We start from the raw sequence: 21,193 nt of genomic DNA on the forward strand, positions 1-21,193 counted from the left end.
CACCCTGTTATACAAAGAACAGTCAGGTAGTGGAGTCCCTGGTAGTTGTAACAGAAAGGTAAAAGGAAAAAGAACATTTGATGTTAATATTATGAAATGGAAGAAAAATCTGGTGTCAATTAACTCCAGCCAGCATAACAGGAACACAATACAGGAGCCTCCTACTTCTAGATTTATTTTCAGCCTGAAGAACAATAGTCCAGGGGACGGGAGGATGAGATCCCTAGACTGATGCCTTACCAGAGTTGTCTAATTTACTTATTGCACCTGGCATAGCATCCAAGTTCAAGAGACAAGGAGATATAAGGATGATCCTTTGCAGGTGTCTTTCTCTTCTGCATTGAAGAACATTTCCAGGAAAAGAGGAGGAAATACGGGCATTAGACAAGATGCCTCCCTGTTCTGAGCTTGGAGGCTTGCTGCCAGAAGCCCCAGGGTAATTCATTCACGTCCTCCTTTTCCAGGTAGTTGTATCTCTTTCTAAGTCACTACAGGAATCAGACAGGTTTTCCTGATGCTGTTTGTGTCCCATTGCTGGACATGCTGTCCTGGAAAACTTATAACACACCCAAAGGAGTAATGACAGAGATCTGAATTGCATCAGCAAGCAGTACTATGGGGTCTGCCTCAGATCCTGTGACTTAAAGGGTGTGCCAGCCAGGACCATGTGCTACTTGCAACGACCAGCCACCCCGACCCCTGGATTGACCTGAGGATGAGATATGCTCCTCTAGAAAGACTGTTCTGCTGCTGCTGGCTCATCAGCAAGTGATAAGTGACCAAGAGGAAGACTACTTCTGTAGGAAGCTGTTCTGAGAATCCTTAATACCAGGCTGCCCCAACACAAAACTGACGAGAAAGCAGCTCAAAAACCTGAACCAACAGGCAGATTTCCAGCAACATTGGCTCAAGGGCATTCAGAGCTGCTTATGGCCACACAGGAGTCAAACACAGTGTGGGATTGCTCAATGGCATAGGTCCTTTCAGCCCTTAAATTGTTGTGGGAAGGCAGCTAATGAGACTGTGATGAATTGCAAGGCAGTGAGCGTCATGAAACAACCTAAACACAAACCTACACTCTCCACTGGAGGAGTATGGCCACCCTGTCTCATGAGCTGTGTCAGTCTCCAGGTAGCCAAGATTGTGGCAGGCACATGGTCCTCTAGTTGTACTGGAGTGCTGAACAGCAGCATATTGTCATTCTTCACACATCCACCCCCAGCCTTGGCAAGTGCACAAATGGGGACTGGCACTGCTCTGTGCCACTCTCAGGCTCTGCCCAAACCCAGCTGAATCAACAGCCTCCAAGCACTAGGCCAGAGAAGGACACCAAGTCAGGAACACCTCTGTTTCATGAAGGGAACCTTGCCAGGGCCACAATCATGTTGTCCCAGCAGATGGGAAATCTCTAATCTACAGCCCACAAAGACTCTGTTTCCTCTGGCTGCTATGCTGTGGGGATAAACTACCTAACTTGCACGTAGGCAGCTGTAGTATGACAGTGGAGTGCACCTGGAGGAAACAGAAACATGGATCTGAGTTGTTTCCACCTGCTTGAAACGGGTCAAGCATGGAAGCAATTCTGCCATAAATTTTACCCAGGTACCACTTTCTGTCCAGCTTCTGTGGAAGCCAGGCTAGAGGTTCAGCAAGGGCAGAAAGGCTGGCACAGGACTTTTGAGTGACGTGATGGACAGCTGTGTCCATTTAAAGGACAGGTTTCTCTCACCCACAACACGTGAAGAGAGCATCTCAGTGCTCAGCAATATCCTATACAGCCTGGAAACTGCTAGTTGCTGGAGCTGCACATCTAGCAGGCTAAATCACAGGGCAGAACAACCTGGATTGTCACAGGCAGCTGCCCTGTGACCTGGGAATGTTCCTGGCATCATGTCTCCCTTGTCTCCGTGCTGGAGGCTTACAGAGCTGGCAGTGCTTTGCTGCACTGGTGTACTGAAGCTACAAAGACTAGTATAACTCTAAAAGCTGGTGGAGTCCTTAACAGTTTTCAATTGTCCTCAGCAAGTTCAGCTGTTCAGTATCTCCCAGGGAGTATAAGGAACACCAAAACAGCTTGTCTCCCAGGGGCACTTCCAATGCATTATCCACACACAATTCCCTGGCAGAGTCCAACAACAGCAGCAGTTCCTAGATGTGCACAGCCACGTAATTCTCCTGGGCTGCCTGGTGAGTTTTCTGGGGTCAGAGTCCATAGAGCAAATGAGGCAGCAGTAAGAAAGGAAAAAAAAATGGATAATGATAGAGAGATGGCAAAGGGGAACCTGAAAACCCACGTTATGGTGCAGAGGGGAAAATGCCTTGAGTAAAGAGTGAGGAAGGGGAAGCTGTGCTGCAGAGGAGGGACTTCTACCCACACTACTGCTGGAGAGAGAGTAAATGCTGGCTGGTTCACCTGGACAGGCAGTAACAGGCTGCTGCTCCTCACCTTCTCCTCCTCCCTGCTCCAGCTGCTGCGGGACAGGGTGGCGCCAGGGCTGCCTGCCTTGGCACAGGGGTGCTCTCACATCAGGTTGGGCAAGTATCGAGCAAGTTCCTAGGATCATGATCCTTTCTTGGCTCTGAAGGCACTTTCCCATGCAAAAAACCCTCCTCTGTCCTGCCAGTCTCAACACCTTCCAAATTCTCCCAGTTCTATTACCATGTCATGTGGCTGAACATTAACAACTTCCCAGCCAGGATGATCTCTAGTTCCTCATGTTAAAGGCATCTACTCACCGATTAATAGCTTTGGGGCCATCTGTTGTCTTCCTGAAGTGTCAGTCCCTTGACCAACTTGACAACCTTCCATGATGAAATGGCTGGCTTGGTCGATGAGCAGAAAGCAGTGGACATATACCCTGACTTTACTAAGGCCTTTGGCATTGTCTCCCACAAAATTCTCCTAGAGAAGATAATGGAAGAATGGGCTGGCTGAGGAAACAGTGAAGTGGACTGGAAACTGTGTGAACAGCTGGGCCCAAGGAATGCCGATTGGTGGCATAAAGTCTAGCAGGAGGCTAGTAATTTGGGGTGTCCCCCAGGGGTCAATCCTGGCTCTGGTTCTGTTTAGCATCTTCATTAATGAACAGTAAGATGAGGCAGAGTGTACCCTCAGCAAGTTTGCTGGTGACACAAAACTGGGAGGAGCAGCTGACACACCAGAGGGTTGTGGTCCTGTCCAGAGAGACCCTGACAGGCTGGAGAAATGGGCTGGCAGGAGCCTCAAGAAGTCCAATGAGGAGAAGTGTGAAGTCCTGCCCCTGGAAAAGAATGACCCTGGGGACCAGCAAATATTGGGGACCACCCAGCTGGAAAGCAGCATGACAGAAAAGGACCTGGGTCCAGTGCTGGGTCCAGTTCTGGGCTCCCTAGTACTAGAGAGTCAGAGACATACTGGAGAAAGTCCAGGGAAGAGGCACGAAGATGACTAAGGGACTGAAGCCTTGCCCAGAGCAGGCAATGCTCAGCAGGTTGCAGCTGACATCATCCAGCCAGCAGTTGCCACAGTAACTGCACTTATGGATGAAGGATAGGAGTTTTCTGGTGTAATGGAATGACTGCCACCTGTCTGAGTGTTGTCTCTGTTGCAGGAAAGGGCAATGCAGTGTTCTGAGGATGAGAAAATAAACACCTTTTCCTACACTGCACCAAGTGGGGCTTCCCATCTGCTCCACCCTCCTACGTGCTGCCACAGCACTACACTTCACAGCCCTGTCCTCCCTGGCAACTGCACTGCTTCCCTAAACACTCAACCCAAGAAGAAAAGCTGCGTTAGACAAGAAGAAATCAGCTGACTTAGGCAAGAACCATTGCTTTTTTCAGTTTCAACAGCAGGTATTATCTGCAGCCCTACCAGACCTATCCCAGAGGGAACCAAGGCCTGAACCCCATGAGGATCACAGACCCCTTATTGTCAGCAACTGAATGGATGTCTGACAGGCTTGAATAGAGAATTCATCACCCCCAGGGGTACTCCCAGCCTAGTTTCCTAACCAGATCTACTCACACGCACATTCATTACATGCAGGAGTGATAGTAGCAGGGGGACGCCACACAAAACTAAAGCCTGGCAGACCTGATGGACTCCTACCATGCTACTCCATCCCCGTTCAAAGCAGGAGCAGCTGCACTGACATTTACAGGACAGAAGTCACCCCTGCCTGGTGCCCTCACCTACATGATGAGCCAAGGGAAGGACAATTAAACCTATTCCCCTTCTGCCCCGAGTCCACCTCTGCTTCACAGCAAAGCCTTCATGGAGAGATGCACCAGATGAAAAGAAGCTGCATGGTCACAAGAGATAGGGATCAGCCATCACATCTGCTGAACTGTTTTCAGCAGGAATCACGTGGAAAAAAACCTACTCTTCAGGCTCACCATTTGGAATCCAAAGGACACAACTCTAAAGTATCTTTGGAGAGGGCCCAAACACAAGCTGGAACATTCTGACCAGCTACCAGATTTCCTCTGTTTCCAGTGTGCCAGCCTGGGAGACCACAGCCTCCAGCATCCCATCTGCTGTCTGGGAGAACCAGAAAGAACAGAGCAGACAAGCATTCACCCTGAAAGCACCCTAGAAAAAAGGGGGAATGTCCTGGGGATGTTCTCACTGTGCACCGTCTCCTCTGTACGCCCACGTGCAACCAACTCAGCCCAGGAAATTTGCAGCCGTGCAGAGCATTCCCAGCTGTGGCCTTAAAGTCACAACAACAGTGCCTCAAATTTCAGCCTGGTACAAGAACTGAGAGCCCTGAAAAATAAACCAGAGTCTGGGTATCTCTAGATTGGCACCCCAAGTTAGCAGACACATCAGGTCTCAATCTTGCTCTACTTAATGATGCAAGTGTTGGTCAAGTGCTCATTAAGGGACTACCAGTTCTCTGGCGGCCTAATTGGAGCTGGGACAGACAAAAGAGAGAAGCAGGCATATACAAAGGGGACTGATGAAGATGGCAGGGAGTCTTCAGAAAGCTCTTTGGATCTTCTTTTATTTTGGAAGTGTTTCCTAGGTTATTTTGGACAGAAAAAAACAAAGAAGGAAAAGGCACTCAGCACCTGGAATTATCCCAGGGACAATAAGTTGCAGCCAGTTCTCCCACATGAGCTGACACCGCACTACCTTACACAGAGCATAGTTATTGAATGTTAAATGCTGATCTCTCAAGCGGGAGATGTGAAGCTTGGTTGCCATCAACAGCAGCTAAAGGGGTCTGACAAAGGGGAGGATTGGCTCCTGTGTGAGGAATGGAGGCAAAGTACATTTGAGTCATTTGCAACTTTTCTTACCCAGTCCATTTCCTCCCTCTGGGCTGGGACTACAGGCAAACCCAAGACATGGCAAGCTATAGTCTGGTGAAGGTCACCCCAGGGGTACGGTGACAGCCACCTCCCTGTCACTTAAAGCATAGCGTAGTCAAGAAGGGTCACAGCAAAACCTTGCCTCAGCAGTTCTCAGCCTCCTCCAAGCTCTATGCACATGACAGAGACAGCACCTCACCCCTACCCTAGCAGGGCCACACGGATCATTGGGGTCCACCTGGCTAGCAGAGGGCAGCCTTCAGGTGCAGCACAAGAAGTCACTGCTCCCCAGCAATGCATCCCCCATGCTGTGAAACGCAAAGGCAGCTGGCAAGGGTTGCATTGCTCACTGTTCCGAGTGACCTGGCTGGACCCTGTGTCCTACACCACAGCCCTGCCGGCCACCTCCACCCTCCACCCCGGTTCTGAGGCACCAGTGATGCAGCAGCAAGCAGCAGCTCAAAGACTCTATCCAGCAGACTATCCACTTGTCTCGTCTACCCAGCAGCACCCCCTTGAGTGAGGAAAGGTCCTGCCATGTCCTCACCTTTGAGAGTGTAAAAGTACCTAGGGCAGTTTCATCTTGATGGGACCACGAGTGAAAAAAGGAGGTCGTTTCCAGCCTATGCTCACACTTTATTATATACAGACACACAGTGAGTGTAAGAACATCAACATGGGACATGGACAGTAAGGGATGCCCACAGGCACTGCCTTCTGTCCCCTTGGTGCAACCAGTCAGCATAATTTGTACAAATAATACAATATTTGAACAATAAATAAGTTTGATAAATTAGATCAAGAAATTAAAAAAACATAGAAAGACAAAGCAGCAAGGAATGATTTTGAGGACTGTGACACATTCACAGCAGTGACAACACCATCACCATCTCACCTGCACACCAGCAGCTGGAGCACAGACCCCCATCAGCACTTTTCTCTCACTGTACTATGACAAAATCCAACTGAGAAGGGGGAGCCAGGGAGAGTCATACAGTTCATTAGTGCTGTGTTGTCATGGTCTAGAAGCCCTCTCTCCTTCACAAGCCCCTTCACAAAGGGTGCTTGAAAACAAGGTACAACTGCAGACCCACTGTGCGCAGTCACAGCTTGTCTGTTTGGCACGGAAAAAAACCCTCAAACCAGTCTCTTCTGTCCTTCAGATGGACACACTGGCACAGTTATTAACTGGGTCGGGGCAGGGGGGTAGTGGGGGAAACATCTCTTAAGGAATAGGGGAGAGAAGAGATGAGGCAATGCTCTCTTTCACTTGTTGGAGGCAGAGATGCTCTCATTCATGATTCCAGAGCTCTGGCACACTCCTTCCACATACCCTGGCACTGATAGAGACCAGGTGGGTAACAATGCCAGCCAATCCCCTGGCAAGGAGGGGGTTACCACAAGGACTACAGGGATGCAGCTCGGAAGTCAAGAGCTACAAGTCCAAGGACAGCAGTAAAAGGCCGCTGCTGGTTATTCAAGGGAAAAATAATACTAAAACAGCCAGTCCCTAACCCTTGCAGGGGGAGAGGCTAACAAGACACTGATTGACCTCCCCACCGCCCCCCCTAGCAGCCTCAAAGCCTCCAGCTCACTCCCAAAGATGCTGGCAGCTGGCAATGAGGGGGAGAAGGACTCTTTCCACCATGGATAGCTCTCAGCAGAAAGGAGACAACTTGAAACCTGTCCCCTCCTGCCAATCCCCTTCCCATTTTGCCCCCAAAGAAGGATGCTGGAATGTGAAGAAACCAGGAATTGAGGGAATAGGGCAGTGAGAGAGAAATGGGAACAGATGGAGATCTGGGATGGGGAGCCTGACCCCTCGGCCCTCACATGTACAAACTGTTACTCATCCAGGCCTGGTATCAAGTCTGCAATACTGTCCACATAGTAATTGGGCACCAGATCCTTGGCAGCGGCACTGTCGCTGGCCATGTAGGCCTGCGCCTCTTCCAGGCGGGAAACGCCTGTCAGGGTGAGGATGGTAGCAAGGCCGCAGTTCTTCCCGAAGAGGATGTCTGTCTCCAGCCGGTCTCCCACCATGAGGGTGCGGGACGGGTCGACACCGAAACGCTCCACGATGCAATCAAACATGTACGTGTTGGGCTTCCCCACCACCAGCGCCTTGCGGCCCGAAGCCGTTTCCACTGCGGCCGTGAGGCTGCCAGTCCCTGCAGGGAGGGAAGGAGGAGGAAGAGAAGTAGCCGCGGGAAGGTCAGCACCCCGGGTCCCGCCAGAGGATGGGCAAGCGGGATGTTGGCAGCACTGCTTCGGGAGCTGGCAGGGACGTGCCAGGGCATCCCTGCTCGTCCTGCCGCTCAGGGAACCGCCTCGCCCGCACCTGGGACAGCGAACCCCACCCGAGGCCACCCCCGCCACCAGCCCCTTCCCCCCGGGGCGGCGCGGGACGGGGCGCGGGCTCACCGGGGGTGCGCTGGCCGTCGCTGAGCGGGTGCCAGGGGTCGGGGTCGGTGGCCACCAGCAGGCACTGCGGGTCGCGCAGGTAGCCGCAGGCCTGCGCCAGCTTGGCGAAGGTGAACTGGTCGTCGTAGCCCACCAGGACAGCGCGCACCGGCTCGCCGGATGCCGGCTCGCCCTCGCCCGCCAGGCGCAGCCCGGCGTCGCGCACCTCGCCGCGCAGCCCCTCGCCGCCCAGCACGAAGACGCGGCCGGCCCCGCTACCGTTCCCGCCGCCGCCGGCGAGGAGGCGCTGGCGGAGAAAGAGAGCGGAGCAGAGCGCGGAGCTGAAGACGTGCTCGGCGCGCACGCCGCGGAAGCCGAGACGGCTGAAGCGCCGCTCCAGCTCGGCCACCGAGCGGCGGCTGTTATTGCTGACGAAAAGGGCGGCCTTGCCGCTGCGCCGCAGCCGCTCCAGCAGCTCGGGGGCACCAGGCACGGCGCGTTCGCCCGCCCACAGGACGCCGTCGCAGTCGAACAGCAGCCCCTGCGCCGGGCCCAGCACCTCCCGCAACCCCGCGCCGCTCAGCCGCCGGCAGCTCGCCATGCCGCCGTCGCCGCCGCCGCCGCCGCAGCCCGCCGGCCGCCCCGCCCCGCCCCGCCGCGCAGCCAATCACCGCCCCCCGCCTCGCCCCGCCCCACCGCGCAGCCAATCACCGCCCCCCTCCCCCCCGCCGCCACCAATGGGAGACCCTGACGCTCCCCAGGGGCAGGGCGGGGCCGAGGGCCGGCCCCCGAAGCGGCAGCGGCCGAGGGGGGCGGGGACAGAGCCGGGCGCGCTGCCCATTGGCTGGGACCGCCGTGCCCGGCCACCGCCCCCCGCCGTGCCCGCGCGGCCGCAGAGCGCCCCCTGCCGGCCGGCGGGGTCTGTGGGCGGCGCGGTCGCCATTACGGCCCGGCCCCGCGTCTCCGCCGACTGTGGGCGCCGGCCGTGCTCCCGCCTCCTTTCCTCCCCGCTGCGGCCCCGGGGGCTGCACTCTCCAGCACTTCAGGCTGCCAAGTGTACCCTGCTCTCACCGGCCTGCGACTTTGACACCAGCCTCTCAAATCTTGGCAAAATATCACAGAACCAGTTAGGCTGGAAAAGCCTTCTAACATCATCGAGTCCAACCTAAGACCAAACACCACCGTGGCAACTAGACCATGGCAGTGCGTGCCACATCCAGTCTTTCCTTAAACAGCTCCAGGGCAAAACCTCCCTGGGCAGCCCATTCCAGTGTCTAATCACTTTCTGTGAAAAATTCCTCCTGCTGTCCCACCTCAACCTCCCTTGGTGCAGCTTGTGACTATGTCCTGTTGTCACTGCCGCTGGTTGCCTGGGAGAAGAGGTCAATCCCCACCTGGCTACAGCCTCCTTTCAGGGAGTTGTAGAAAGTGATCAGGTCACCCCTGAGCCTCCTTTTCTCCAGGCCAAACAACCCCAGCTCCCTCAGCCACTCCTAATAGAACATGCACTCCAAATATATATATACACACACACATAGATCTGTATTTATATACATATCTGTATTTATATATATATATATCTGTATTTGTATATATATCTGTATTTATATATATCCATCTGTGTGTTTCGGGGACAATGGGTTTTAAGGCAAAATGGGGCTGGGATCATGGCTGAGCATCTGCAAATGGCCCCAGGGGGCCAAGCTGCCCGCGCTGGCCTGAAAGCTGCAGTCAGTGTCTGTGCCTACAGCGGGGGACCTGGGCAGGGATCTGGGCCCTCACTGGTGGCTGGGACCCGGCAGGGATGTGGTGGTGTGGGGAGGGGGAGATGGGAGAGCAAGAGAAGGCAGGCAAAACATACCCGGTGGTGTGAGCCAAGGGAACAAGGTGGGGGACCAAGAGATGCTGTCCCTCAGGCCACCCTGGCATTTCCACAGCGCCTGCTGGATCCCAGAGAGGTGCTAGATCCCATCTCCCCGACCTGTGATTCCCCCACGCCCCTCACCCTGTTCAGTTCACTGTGGGCTCTCTTTCTGGGGCTGATGTGGCCAGGGGGCTTCCTCCTGCAGGCAGTGGCTGCCCCTCCTCTGTGGTTCCCGGCCCACAGTCCATGGCAGCTGCTGTGTCAGCCTCATCAGTGGAAGGCTTGGGGGATGGTGGGGCATCGCGGCTGAGGCGGGGTGCTGGCTGCGGAGGGAGCGGTGGTGGGACGGAGGGGGCTCGGCTGGGCACCATCCGTCGTGGCAGGGCTTTGGGGCTGGCAGCCTGGGCAGGAGCTGTGCTCCGGGGCTGCGTCACAGGCAGTGGTGGCATTGTGGGTCGGGCCGGAGCCGGGCGTTTGCCTGAAAAGAAAGCTGAGGTGGGCTGGGGTCCTCTCCACTGGGGTCTCTCCAAAGGGCAGAGGGGGCTGCAGTGCCAGCCATGGGTCAGGAAGGGGGGCTGCAGACAGGTGGATGGACAAATTGCGCTGTGCCCAGCTCATGTACTGAAGACACAAGACCACACCAGCTTTTCTGGGGGCTTTTCCCTCTTGCTTTCACTAAGGGCCATGAGCTTTGACACCGCTTTACTGGAGGTGTTCAACCCAACACTGGAGGACATACTGTGTCTATCCTACAGTCCCATCTTGGCTGGATCCTGGCCATGCTGCCCTGGCCAGAGGCCTTTCCCCTCATTTGGTGACAGGAACATCCCCAGTGCCCACTTTTGTGAGGAACGGCAGGATGATGACTATAGCACAGGAGGTGCCATTGCAGGGTGTAATTTCCCAAGCATCTGGGGCACACTAACCTTTTTGGGTGGTGGTGTCAGTCATCGTTGGAGCTGGTGGTCCCACAGCTTCAGGAGATGGCCTGGGCAGTACTGGTGACACCGGCTGGTACCTGGCCTCGGGGTCCCTGGATGTGCTGTGCAGAGAATGGGGCAGGTCAGGCTTTGGTTGGCCATGGAGGTCCTGGCCACAAGGCACCTTGCAGCCACCTGTGAGGGTACAGCTCTGGCGTGGGGCAGGACAGAGGGAGGACATGGGGAGAGCTGGGACAGCCAGAGCCTCTAGCTCCCATCAGACTTACACCTCTCCATCCAAAAGGGTGGGGGTGCTGGTGGGAGGGGTTGCAGGGGTCGGCTCTTCCACTGGGGCAGCCTTGCAAAGTCCGGTGTTTGTGGGCGGCATGAACATGCCTGAGACATTGAAATCTACCTCTGGGTGAAGAGAAAGGAGATCCTGTGAGGAAGCACTTGCCACCCAGAGCAATGACCCCAGAGCAAGGAGCCAGAGCAGCCTTCTGCTTTTCTCCTCCTGGAGATGGAGAAATGTTCCTTTCCCATCCTCTCCCCATCACCCTCTGCTGTAGCCCACCAAGTGATACCCTGACCCTACCTCCAGGGAAGAGAGTGTCCACGTTTTGGATGAGGGCTTCCACCACAGCCTGGATGGAGGAGACTGAGGCCAAGTCCAGTTGCATGGGGTCTCTGAGAAACAGGGGTGGGGAAGGCATCAGAAAAGGAGTTTGGGGACATTAACCCCAAATGGGTTTTTGTGTTCATTCTGCAGGGGTCAGGGTCTGAAGGGAAGGCAGCCCAGCCAAGGGCCATGGCAGCGAGGGTGATGGGCATTTTTCCCTGTCCTGGGAACCCTGGTTTGGTGTTGGAGGCCAGTGGTGTTGGAAGCCACGCATGTCACAAGTGCTTTGGTTCTCAGCCCCCTCCTCTACTACTTTGCAGAGTGGCTAAGAGGACATGAGCTTGGTGAGGGGACACGCAACTCGGGGAGCATGGGGACAAGGGACAGGACTTGAAGATGGAAGAGGTGTAGGTGCTTTAGACCAGCCTCAAGGCTGCTGGATCAGCCTTTGCCATGGCATTTGCCTGCAGGGCACCCCACCTGGGGCTAGGGAGCTGCCTCTCACCCCTTCAAACCAGATCTTACCCTGTGCTCTGCTGCGACCACAGCAGGTTTGGGCCCAGCACAATGGCAATGTTGCTGGGGGTCATTTTATTCACCTCCTGGTGTTCAGCCAGCTTGGCTAAAAACTTGATCAGATATCTGTGGGGTGAAAGGAGGGCAAGGGTTTAGTAGGTAGGGATTTGAGGAGGGAATGGCTACCCCTGGTGATTGCTTGGGGCTGAAGAAGCCCCGTTCCGACAAAACACCTCAGATTGTTGTAGCTGTCCTGGGGCAGGCGGCTGCAGGTGTCTCGCAGGCTCTGTACGCGGCTATCAATGTCCTTTAAGCTGTAAGAGAGAAGGGGGAGCAGAGAGCTCGGCCTGTTCCCTGTGGCAGAGAGGGACACAGCAGGCAAGGAGGAAGGCCAGTGTTGGCTGCCCTGTGGGGGCCATAGCCCTGGAGATGGAGATGTCCTGCTTTACTGTGCTGTGAAGGCAGGCATCCATGGAGGCACTGTGTTTGTATCTCCCCAAATGAGACCAAGCACCCCTGCTCCAAGTGCCAGGAAGGATGGAGGGGGTTGACTGGGGGCTTTTTGAGGCCTGCCAGGGATTTCCACCCCAGTGCCTGGACCCACCTGGCCACTTTGACCCATTCGTCATAGAGTTCAAAGGTCATCAAAGGCTGGGGCAGCTCCCGCAGGTAGGATTTCAGTGCACCTGGGAGGAGAGGGGGAGCAGTGGAGCTGATGGCAGCTGAGGGATGGCAGGCACTGCCCAATCACGTCTCCCCACCCTGACTTGCTGGCACTCACCAGCCACAGCATGGGGGTCTGAGTAAAACTCCTCCAGGGCGTTGGAGCCGCTGGCCAAGCTGCTCTTCAGCTTCTTCAGCACTGAGGCGCCTGCTGCCAGCCGGAAGAGTCCCTGGGGGTGGGACGAAGAGGGAAGGGATGCATTTTGAGTTTGGGAGGAGTGCATCTGTGGGGGGAAAGGTGATGAGGGGGTCTGGAGCACTCCCTACCTCCTCCTTCATGCCAGAAGCTAACAGCATCACGACACAGGCTTCGATGGGAAGTGCAATCTCCCGGCCCAAGCTCTTGAGGTGTGTCTCTAGGGACACACCGTAGTACCCTGCCACCGGGGTGTCTGTAGTGAGGGAAGGCTCTGGAAGAGGAAGGAAAATGTCAAGAGGGATGGTGGACACTGGGACCATCCAGCATTTGGCCGTGGCAACATCCTGCTCCAAGCCTAACTTGGCTGGCTACAGACAGAGGCAGAGGCAGGACAGGCAGCATCCCCAGCCCATGTCAAGATGCAGTCCCCAACCTACCCAACATGGGAGGCATCAGCAGGTGTAGGGAGGGAAAATGAACCTTTTCCAGCTTTGCTGGCCACACTTGTATCCCCTGGGCTCAGCTACAGCCTTTGCCAGGCTGCATGGAGAGCCAGAGGGTACCTGTCTGTCTGTGGCTTTCCCTCAGCTCTGCCAGAGCTGAGTCCAGGGATTCCAGTGACTGCCGGTGGTACTGGGCTTGGATTTCCAATAGCTGCCAGACAGGGGACAGGAAAACAGCATTCAGTTTGGCATCAACCCATCTTGGAGAGGTGCCCATTCCCAGGTGTCTTGGGGTGACGTTATGATGTGTATCCCATATCGCTGCCTATGCCCAAAATTAATTTTTGTGCCTTTCTAGGCACACCAGGACATTGCACCCCCATGAAGACAGGGCAAAGAGGGAGCTGCAAGGGGAACCTGCCTGGGGTCCATGGGACTGTGTCTGTAGTGAGGGGTAGAGGGCAAATTGGAGAGCGGTATCATCAGGACAAGCTGCTTGTTTGCACTTGGTGCTAACGGTGGCATTAACCTGCAGTGCCTGGAGCAAGGCCAGCTATAGGCATCTGCTGTTGCCTTGATCTGTCCCCTGCCCTGCTTGGGGCACTTGGTGTGGATGGGGGCAAGGCTGGGCTCAGACATGTTGCAGTTGACATTCACACACTGGGGAGAAGTGAGACAGGGGACTTACTTTGATGAAGTAGCTGGCGTAGACGTCCTCTTTGGTGGAGAAGTGGTAGAGGTCAGCCATGTACTCATCCTGGGAAGGGAGACAAAAAAGAGCACTCTTCCATCCCCTCACTTGCACCCGAGGAAGAGGAGACACCTTCGTGAAGCCCTTTCATCTGCTCTGTGAGTTGTCTAGACAGGCTCTCTGGGTGCAGTGGGGACTTCTCCTTGCCTCCATTGCTTATGTTTGGGTAGTGGCAGCAACCTGCCCTATGATTAAGGTCCTGGCAGAAGAGGTCTCTGCACCTTCAGCTCCAGTGAGCTTACAAGCTCTGCCAAAGTGCTGGGCTTTTCAGAGAAACAGGGCAGAAGTGGAGAAAGTTGATGTGAAACTTCCCTGCCACCCATGACAGATCCTAGATTGGCTGGTTCCCGGCCTGAGGGAGCCCCATATGCTCCCTGCTTTAGCCCCTGGAGCCTCCTCTCTGCAGCAGCTTGCACTATGAATCCTTTACTCTTTTTCTTCCCTGGGCTTGGGCCATCTCCCTATTTCTGCTTGAGGGGCCCATTTGCTTTCAGAGCACAGGACATGCTGGCTGGCTGTAATCCATCTCAGCGTGGGGTCACCGTGGTCAAGACTGGTGGAGGGGAGCAGGTCTGCAGCCCGCAGCTGATTCACAGGGACAGGAAGCGACCATCTCACCTTGCACTGCTCCACCTTCCTCTTCACCTCCTCCTCTTCTTCCTTCAAGATCTCCAGTTTGTTGGCAGCAGAAGATGCCCCTGGGCCAGCACCAGCTCCAGTGCTGTTACTGGAACTCTTGGCAGCTTGGTTCAGCCTTTGGGGTGGGAGAGAAAAGGCACATTTATGGTCTCAGTGGCGGGGACGCTGGGTAGAACAGGTGCACAGACTGCTAGAGAAATCTGGTGTGGCAAGGGCTACCACTGGCAAGAGCTGGAACGAGGTGATCTCAGTGTACTAAGCAGCACTGGGGGACTTTGCTGCCTTTAGTGGCAGAGCTGCCTTTCTCTCTGTGCTATGGAATCAGCATTTGAGCCCAGAGCAAGATGCACCTGCAGAGAGGAGCTAGCTGGGTGCTCCTGAAGAGATGTTGGAAATTGACTCCCCAGGGCAGTTATCCTCCTCTCTCGCCCAGCCTGTCTGGGGGCTGTGCTCTGTATGTCCTGCCCCCCACCCCTAGGGCTGCAGTGTGCCCCGTACCGGCTCTTGATTGTGTTCCAGTCAGAAATCAACTTCTGGAGGGTCTTCTTGCGCTTCAGGATGATGGGGAGCTCCTCCTGGGGAAGAGTGGGCCAGAGTGAGTGGGGGAGGCCTGGGGACATAGGAAGAAGCGGTGAGATTGGAGAGTGGAGCCAGTAGGGCAGCCAGGACTACCTCACTGAGCTTGTTGAGCGGCTGCAGGACGTAGTGCTCCAGGGCAATCTCAAACTCAGCCACGATTTTGGCCAGCGAGCTCTGTATGCAGCAACCCATCTCCAGAGCTTTCCTGCGTGGGACAGAGATGAAATGACTGCGTGCTAGAGCCATGCCCCTCTCTGACCCAATATCCCCACTATACCTGTACCCACGTGGGACCCTGAGCCAGCCCCTGGCCCTACTCTGCAATGGGAGGTGAAGGTGCTGGATGTCCCCTCTCCCAGTCCAACACCAGTGTTTGCTCTGGGGACATGGTTTGAGCCATGGGAGCCCCTGAGCCAAAACAGTGTCACCACCAGGATCTGGCATCTTTTGGGGTCACCCTGGCCCTTTCTCCCACCAGTACTTACCCAAGGCTGGACTCTGTGTCCAGTTCCTTGAAGCTCTCAGCCATCGCCATGGACAGAGCCATCAAGGGCAGCTTCTTCTGCACAGAGCCAAGGATTTGAGAGAGAAGTGGTGACACCACTGTGCCTGGCCACAGTGTGATGCTCCTCACCACAGGGCACCACGGGTGCCAGAGTTCACGGGGGTTTGGGAAGGGACATAGAAAACAAGGGCTTTGGAGGGTTATTCAAAGCAAAGACACCGCCTCTCTTTCAGGAGTGTCCCAAATTAGTGACGAATGAGAGTGTTGCCCTACTCTGCTCATCCCAGGCACATGCTGGAGGCCGCTGCTGACAATGGGACCTGGGCTTGGCATAGCTTTGGGCCACCCTTCAGCAAAGCTGGCAAAGCAGGGGCCTGGCATCCCCGTTGCTGGCAAGAGACAGAGCTGGGGTGAGCACAGGCTGCAGTGGGGAGATTTTACTCACCACTCGCTTGTCCATCTCAGAGCCACATTGTCCCTGCAGGCAGGCTTGGAGCCTCTTGGACACACTGTGAGCTGCTCGCTTGGCCGGCTCAATCCTCTGCTCAATCTGGGGGCAGAAAAGTGGGACTAGGGAAGCCATTTTGTCAACCATGGGCACATCGAGGCCATTTCCCCTCTACCTAGCTCTGGGTGAGGGTGGCCTACTGTGTTGATTTTGCACAGCCTGGTTTTTGGTAGCGGGGGGGCCACGGAGGTGGCTTCTGTGAGAAGCTGCTAGAAGCTTCCACCATGTCTGGCAGAGCCAATCCCTGATGGTTCTGAAGATGGACATGCCACTGGCCAAGGCTGGGCCAATTAGAGATGGTGGTAACGCCTCTGTGAAAACATATTTTAGAAGAAAATCAAAACGAAGTGGGGCACAGTGTTTTTCTAGCCAGAGAAGAGGAGGAGGTGAGAACGTGTGAGGGAAACAATGTGGCGACACCAAGGTCAATGGAGAAGGAGGGGGAGGAGGAGGTGCTCCAGGCACCGGAGCCGAGATGCCTCTGTAGGTCATGGTGAGGACCATGGTGAAGCGGCTGTGCCCCTGCAGCCCATGGATCCACAGGGGATGCAGAGATCCACACACAGCCCATGGGGGAGGCACTCACGCTGGAGTGGGTGGATGCCTGGAGGAGGCTGTGATCCAGTGAGAAACCCGGTGGAGAGAGGGGGCTGGAGCAGCCTGTCCTTGGAGGACTGCACCCCGTGGAAAGGGAGACCCACAGCACAGCAGTTTGGAAGGGCTGTGTGCCCATGGGAGGGCCTCATGCTGCAGCAGGTGCGGTGTGACTGTTGCTCATGAAATTGGAACCACTCTGGAGAGGTTTGTGGAGAACTGTCTCCTGTGGAGGGACCCCACGGCGCAGCAGGGAAAGGACTCCTCTCTTGGAGTAGTGGAAGAAAACCTCAGGTAATGAACTGACCAAAACCCCCATGCCCTGTCCCCTACGCTGTTGGTGGGAAGGAGGGAGGGGTTGCAGGAAGAAAAGATGTTTTTAAGGGCTTATTTTACTCCTCATTATCCTCCTCTGATTTCGTTAGTAATAAATTCACTTTGTACCTCTAAGTCGAGCCTGTTTTGCCCTTGGAGTGTTTTCTCCCGGTCCTTATGTCAACTCATGAAGCCTTCGTTAAATTTTTCTCTCCTCTGCCCAGCTGTGGCAGGGGAGGGTGAGTGAGCGACTTTAGTGGGTGCCTGGCATTTGGCCAGTGTCAAACCATGACACCTGCCAGCATCCTGTCACAGTCTGGAGCATCTGGTCCAGTGAAAAGGGAGCACAACTCCTGGTCAGGATTCATCCCTCTGTGAGCAGCTGGGAAAGCCCTTTCTGGTAGTAGGAGCCTGCCAGTCCCTTAACACCATGGTCCTGAAATCACCCTCCGGCACACGGACAGATCCCAGCCCCATGACTTGGACGTGCTGGCATGGCGAACGGCAGGCAGGAGCGGGGCAGGCTCCCACGCCCAGGCACAAGCAGACACACGCCTGCTGGCCCAGCCTGCGCCTCACCTGCACTAAGTCTTCTGACAGGAGCTCAGTTGCTTCTTGGGCTCTGCAGAGGAAAGAGAAGGAACCATCAGCAAATGTGGATGACCTCCACCCAGCTTCCTTGGGAAGGCAGGTCCTTATGCATCCTACCCGCCTCTCTTTGGGCTCCTGGGAGCAGGAGCCACAGGCTATAGCCTAGACCATCAGACACAAGGCTATGGGTAGAACAAGCCTGGGAGGACAAGAACAGCAGGAGCAGGGCAAGGGAGCCAACCTTGCTGGCTGGTGGACACCTGATCAGACAGGGTTTCCAGTTCAGTGCACCTCAGTCAAAAAGTCCAGATGTGGCCTGTGTTTTTGGAGTCAGAGTGCTTAGAGGGGCCACAACAGGAGCAGGATGTTTACTGACCCTGACTGCCACCTCTCCCCTGAAGGTGAATCCAGGGCAGTGATGTTGCAGTCTGGCACACATCTTTGCAGCCAGGGTAGTCAGTAGCTGTGGGGCCACTGGTGCTGGAGCAAGGGTATCCTTGCGGTCAAGCTGAGGTCCAAGACCAACCCTCCAGAAATACCTACACAAACCTAGCTTTCTGTGGTTCTGCTGAAAACCAAATTCAAAACTCACCAGCCACCATGACCCCAAAACCTCCTCGATGCCTCCCATAGAGGAAGCCTTGCTTCACAGCCTGCTATCCTTGCTATGCCCCCGAACCCCATTTGATTTCCATCTGTTACTGCTTTTTCCCCAGTTCACGTTTCTCTCTTTTCATTGCCTGCCAAAGCCAATGTGGGATGAGGATGTGGAGCTGCAGGAAACGTGGGTGGTTTGGTTGAAGGCAAGCAAGGGCTCATGAGGTCATGGTCCACAGAGGAGAGGCTCTGCAGCGGGTGAAGAGCTTGCTCTTGGACTCCACAAGCTGCTTGAGACTTGTCTGCCTGGCATTAAGCAAAAGGGAGGTGTATCTATCATGGAGATGAGAAATCTTGAGGGAAGTGGGATGGGAAAGGGCATCATGCTCCCCTCCAGGAAATGCAAGAAGAGCAAGAGGCCACCAGCATGTAGGAGCTGCTTCCCTGTGGTTGATTTGCTGGGCTGGCTGAAGGACCTCAGTAGTTCAGCTCTGTCCCACTTAGCCACCAAGTGCTGGGAACCTGCAGAGGTGGCAGTAAGAAAGGGAGTGAGGGGGCTGGGAAGGGAGGGCCCAGCCCTGTAATTTCAGTTCTGGGTTTTGCAAGGGGAGAGCTTTGGAAAGCCAAAGAGGAAAATATGGAAATGGCAGAGGTAGGATAGGGACAGGGTTTTGTGTGAAGCTGTAAGTCCTCCATGAGTCCATATGAGGACCCCATGTCCTCTCCTCAAAGGACATTCCAGGCTGCTCATGCTGTTGGACTGGCTAGAGCTGTGCAAGGCACTTGGTTCCTGTGGGGCACCCCAGACTCAGCAGGGAGGGCAGGTCCCAGCCTGATCACCCTCCTGGTCATTGCGCAGCCAGGAGGATGTGGCTGGCAGGTCCCTCCCCATTGCCCCACTGCCCCACATCCTTGGGAAGCCAAGCTTTGGAAAGCCCTGTTTCCACGTGAGTGCAGCACCTGTGGGCCCTGGGAGAGGTAGCTGGGCTTGAGGATCATTTACTGCTGAGCAGCACCAATGCAGCCTTCTTAAAGCCCCTCAGCTTATGCTGAAGATGCTCTAAACCCTAAGGTTTTTCCCCCCCTTTTCCCAGGCCACCAGCACTGGGAGGTCAGTTCAGCCCCAGCGCAAGCCCTCCAGGACCCGCATCCCGCTCCCTCCTGCACAGGTAGTGGAGAAGTTCTTACCGAATGGTGATGTTGGGATGGGACAGCTGCTGCCGCATTCGATTAAACTGTCTTTTCATCATCTTGAGAGTCAGGAGGAGACCACAAGAGCTGCTCTGCTTGGCTGTACCCGCTCAGCACCCCTCGACAATGCTTGGCATTGGATGCCTGCAGCCCTTCTTCCTCTCTTCTCCCCGGAGCCACTTTGCTCCTTGCTTTTTCCGAAGGACCTCTCCCTCCTTACTCCTCTTCCTCCTTCCCTCGTTCCCTCTTTTTCACTTTCCCCAGCTGGTCCACTCCCTAGTCCCTCCCTGGGGATGCCCTGCCTGCTTTCTTTTCCCCTCCCTTGAACTCCCTTCTCTTGCTCCCTCTCCTTTTCTGAGCTTCCTTCCTCTTCCGTCGGCCCCTCCGCTGCAGATCAGGTAAGAACAGCTCAGGGCTCCTGCTCCGTTCTGTGTTCCTGTCACCACCCCACAAGTAAAAATAACTTCAGCCCAGCCTTAAAGGGGAAATTTTATTACAGCATACACAGAACAAGGCAGGACAAGCACATGCCGCTGCCGAGCCCGAGTGAAGGGCCCACGCTCTTTCTTGCTCTCTGTCTCAGCTGGGGTGGTTCCCCTTCGTTCCTCTGCCCACCGCCAGCTGTGCCGCGGGGCAGCCCGCGCCGGTGCCAGCTGGCTGTGCAGCTCATACAGGGCACCTGATGTACACCCTGCCCTACCTGGTCACCCAGCTCTGCCAACACTCCTCAGGCACCTCTCCATGCTCACGGGCACAGCTCCATCCTCCTCCCGTGCGACATAGCCCCTTGTTGTGCCAAAGGCAGCAAAGCCACCCTGCAATCCGCCCTGCACCCCTCACGCTGCTTTCCCTCCCCGGAACCGCCACAAAGCTGCGGCCAACGGCTGCTGCCTCGGGCACGGGGCAGGTCCCTCCCCCCGCTCCCCTCCGCTAGCAGAGTTCCTCCGAGCACGGGGACCGCAAACTCCCGGTTCTCAGCCTCGGGTGTTGCCTTGCTCTCTGCAGAGCTGCACCAGAGCTCATCTCTCTCTCTCTTTTTGGTTTTTTTTTTTTTTTTTTTTTCGTTGAGAAACGTCCACTTCACCACGACCTTTGGTCTTGACTCTATGAGATGACAGTCTCACCTTGTTTTTGGCTACCTGCAGCTAGGACTTTTCACCTGCACTAAGAGAGAACAGAGGTTGCTGTTAGCTGGGCTACATGGCTGGCAAAGGAAGCAGCAAACCAAGCCCAAATGAGAGGCAGTCAGCTTGTGGGCAGAAGAGACAAGCAGCAAAGGAAAATGAGGTGGAAGGGCCACTCCTTCTGTGCCCTGAAGCCTGAGGAGCAAAAATTTGGGGACTGCTGGGCTGTGCTCCTTGGCAAGGGTCAAGTCTTCAGTTACTGTATAGCAAAGTGGTGCTGGCAGCTGTTTTCAAGTGGTTATGGGGTGACAGCACCACTCCCTCCCTGCCCAAAACACCAGGCTGTTCTAAACCTGTGGCAGAGCACATCTGATCCCCCAGCCTCAAGCCCTGGGTGTGCTCCTAACAGGCAGTCGCTTCAAGCACCTGTTGCAAAGATGCAGCAAAGCCCTCCCAGATCCTCACTGGCTGCATCAAATAGTGGCTAGGCCATTCCTTGTGTGCCGTATCAGTTGCTCCCAGCCACGGGCTGCTGCTTGCCAGAGGAGATCCTCCTTTGTACCCCTGAAATAAAGCTGCCTCACGGATCTGCTTCCAAGGGCTGCTACCAGCAGTGGTGATGCTGCAGTCATGTGGGGGCATGGGAGTGAGCTCAAGCCCTGCTTCCCATGGGCTATCAGGCAGACTCCTGCCCACTGCCCCTCCATGGGGCAGGAGGGAAGTGGGTAGCACCCAGTTCACAGCCTGGAACTGACTGCTCTCAAAAAAGGAATTGAGAACTGCTGGGGGAATTCCACCATCCCTGCTCCCTGCTCATGGGAGCAGGGAAATCATTGTGGCAAGGCCCTGAGTGGCTGAGGGATGCAGGGGCAGG

General features: G+C 55.4%; 2 protein-coding genes across 4 annotated transcripts; both read right to left on the reverse strand.

Annotated features, from left to right (window-relative positions):
- Nucleotides 1-5,913: 5,913 nt before the first annotated feature.
- Nucleotides 5,914-8,328, reverse strand: PDXP (pyridoxal phosphatase). Its single transcript, XM_069002839.1, has 2 exons — nt 7,723-8,328; nt 5,914-7,469 (listed from the first exon to the last, which is right to left on the reverse strand). The coding sequence occupies exons 1-2, from the start codon at nt 8,300-8,302 to the stop codon at nt 7,144-7,146; spliced, it is 906 nt and encodes a 301-aa protein (XP_068858940.1). The 5' UTR covers nt 8,303-8,328; the 3' UTR covers nt 5,914-7,143.
- Nucleotides 8,329-9,291: 963 nt separating this feature from the next.
- Nucleotides 9,292-20,251, reverse strand: SH3BP1 (SH3 domain binding protein 1). Of its 3 annotated transcripts, XM_069002842.1 has the most exons (18): nt 19,193-20,251; nt 17,396-17,438; nt 15,845-15,949; nt 15,380-15,456; nt 14,988-15,099; nt 14,814-14,890; nt 14,295-14,430; nt 13,614-13,682; nt 13,046-13,136; nt 12,611-12,753; nt 12,402-12,513; nt 12,225-12,306; nt 11,854-11,934; nt 11,630-11,746; nt 11,081-11,172; nt 10,773-10,902; nt 10,492-10,607; nt 9,292-10,043 (listed from the first exon to the last, which is right to left on the reverse strand). In XM_069002842.1, exons 1-18 carry the CDS (start codon nt 19,252-19,254, stop codon nt 9,712-9,714), a joined length of 1,977 nt encoding a protein of 658 aa, XP_068858943.1. In that variant the 5' UTR covers nt 19,255-20,251; the 3' UTR covers nt 9,292-9,711. The 3 variants fall into 3 exon arrangements, with proteins under 3 accessions (XP_068858943.1, XP_068858945.1, XP_068858944.1); XM_069002844.1 differs by lacking the exon at nt 17,396-17,438 and having other exon boundaries at nt 19,896-20,251; XM_069002843.1 differs by lacking the exon at nt 11,854-11,934.
- Nucleotides 20,252-21,193: the final 942 nt, after the last annotated feature.

This window comes from Aphelocoma coerulescens, chromosome 1A (genome assembly GCF_041296385.1).
Source record: "Aphelocoma coerulescens isolate FSJ_1873_10779 chromosome 1A, UR_Acoe_1.0, whole genome shotgun sequence".
Classification (NCBI taxonomy): domain Eukaryota; kingdom Metazoa; phylum Chordata; class Aves; order Passeriformes; family Corvidae; genus Aphelocoma; species Aphelocoma coerulescens.

Coding starts and splice junctions, on each gene's coding strand:
- SH3BP1 (XM_069002842.1), bottom strand. CDS start 19,254: ATGATGAAAAGACAGTTTAATCGAATGCGGCAGCAGCTGTCCCATCCC. Junction 13,683..14,294: donor GGAAGGTGGAGCAGTGCAAG/GTGAGATGGTCG, acceptor CTCCCTTCCCAG/GATGAGTACATGGCTGACCT. Junction 10,608..10,772: donor ACCCTTTTGGATGGAGAGGT/GTAAGTCTGATG, acceptor TTCTCTGCACAG/CACATCCAGGGACCCCGAGG.
- PDXP (XM_069002839.1), bottom strand. CDS start 8,302: ATGGCGAGCTGCCGGCGGCTGAGCGGCGCGGGGTTGCGGGAGGTGCTG. Junction 7,470..7,722: donor CGACGGCCAGCGCACCCCCG/GTGAGCCCGCGC, acceptor CCCTCCCTGCAG/GGACTGGCAGCCTCACGGCC.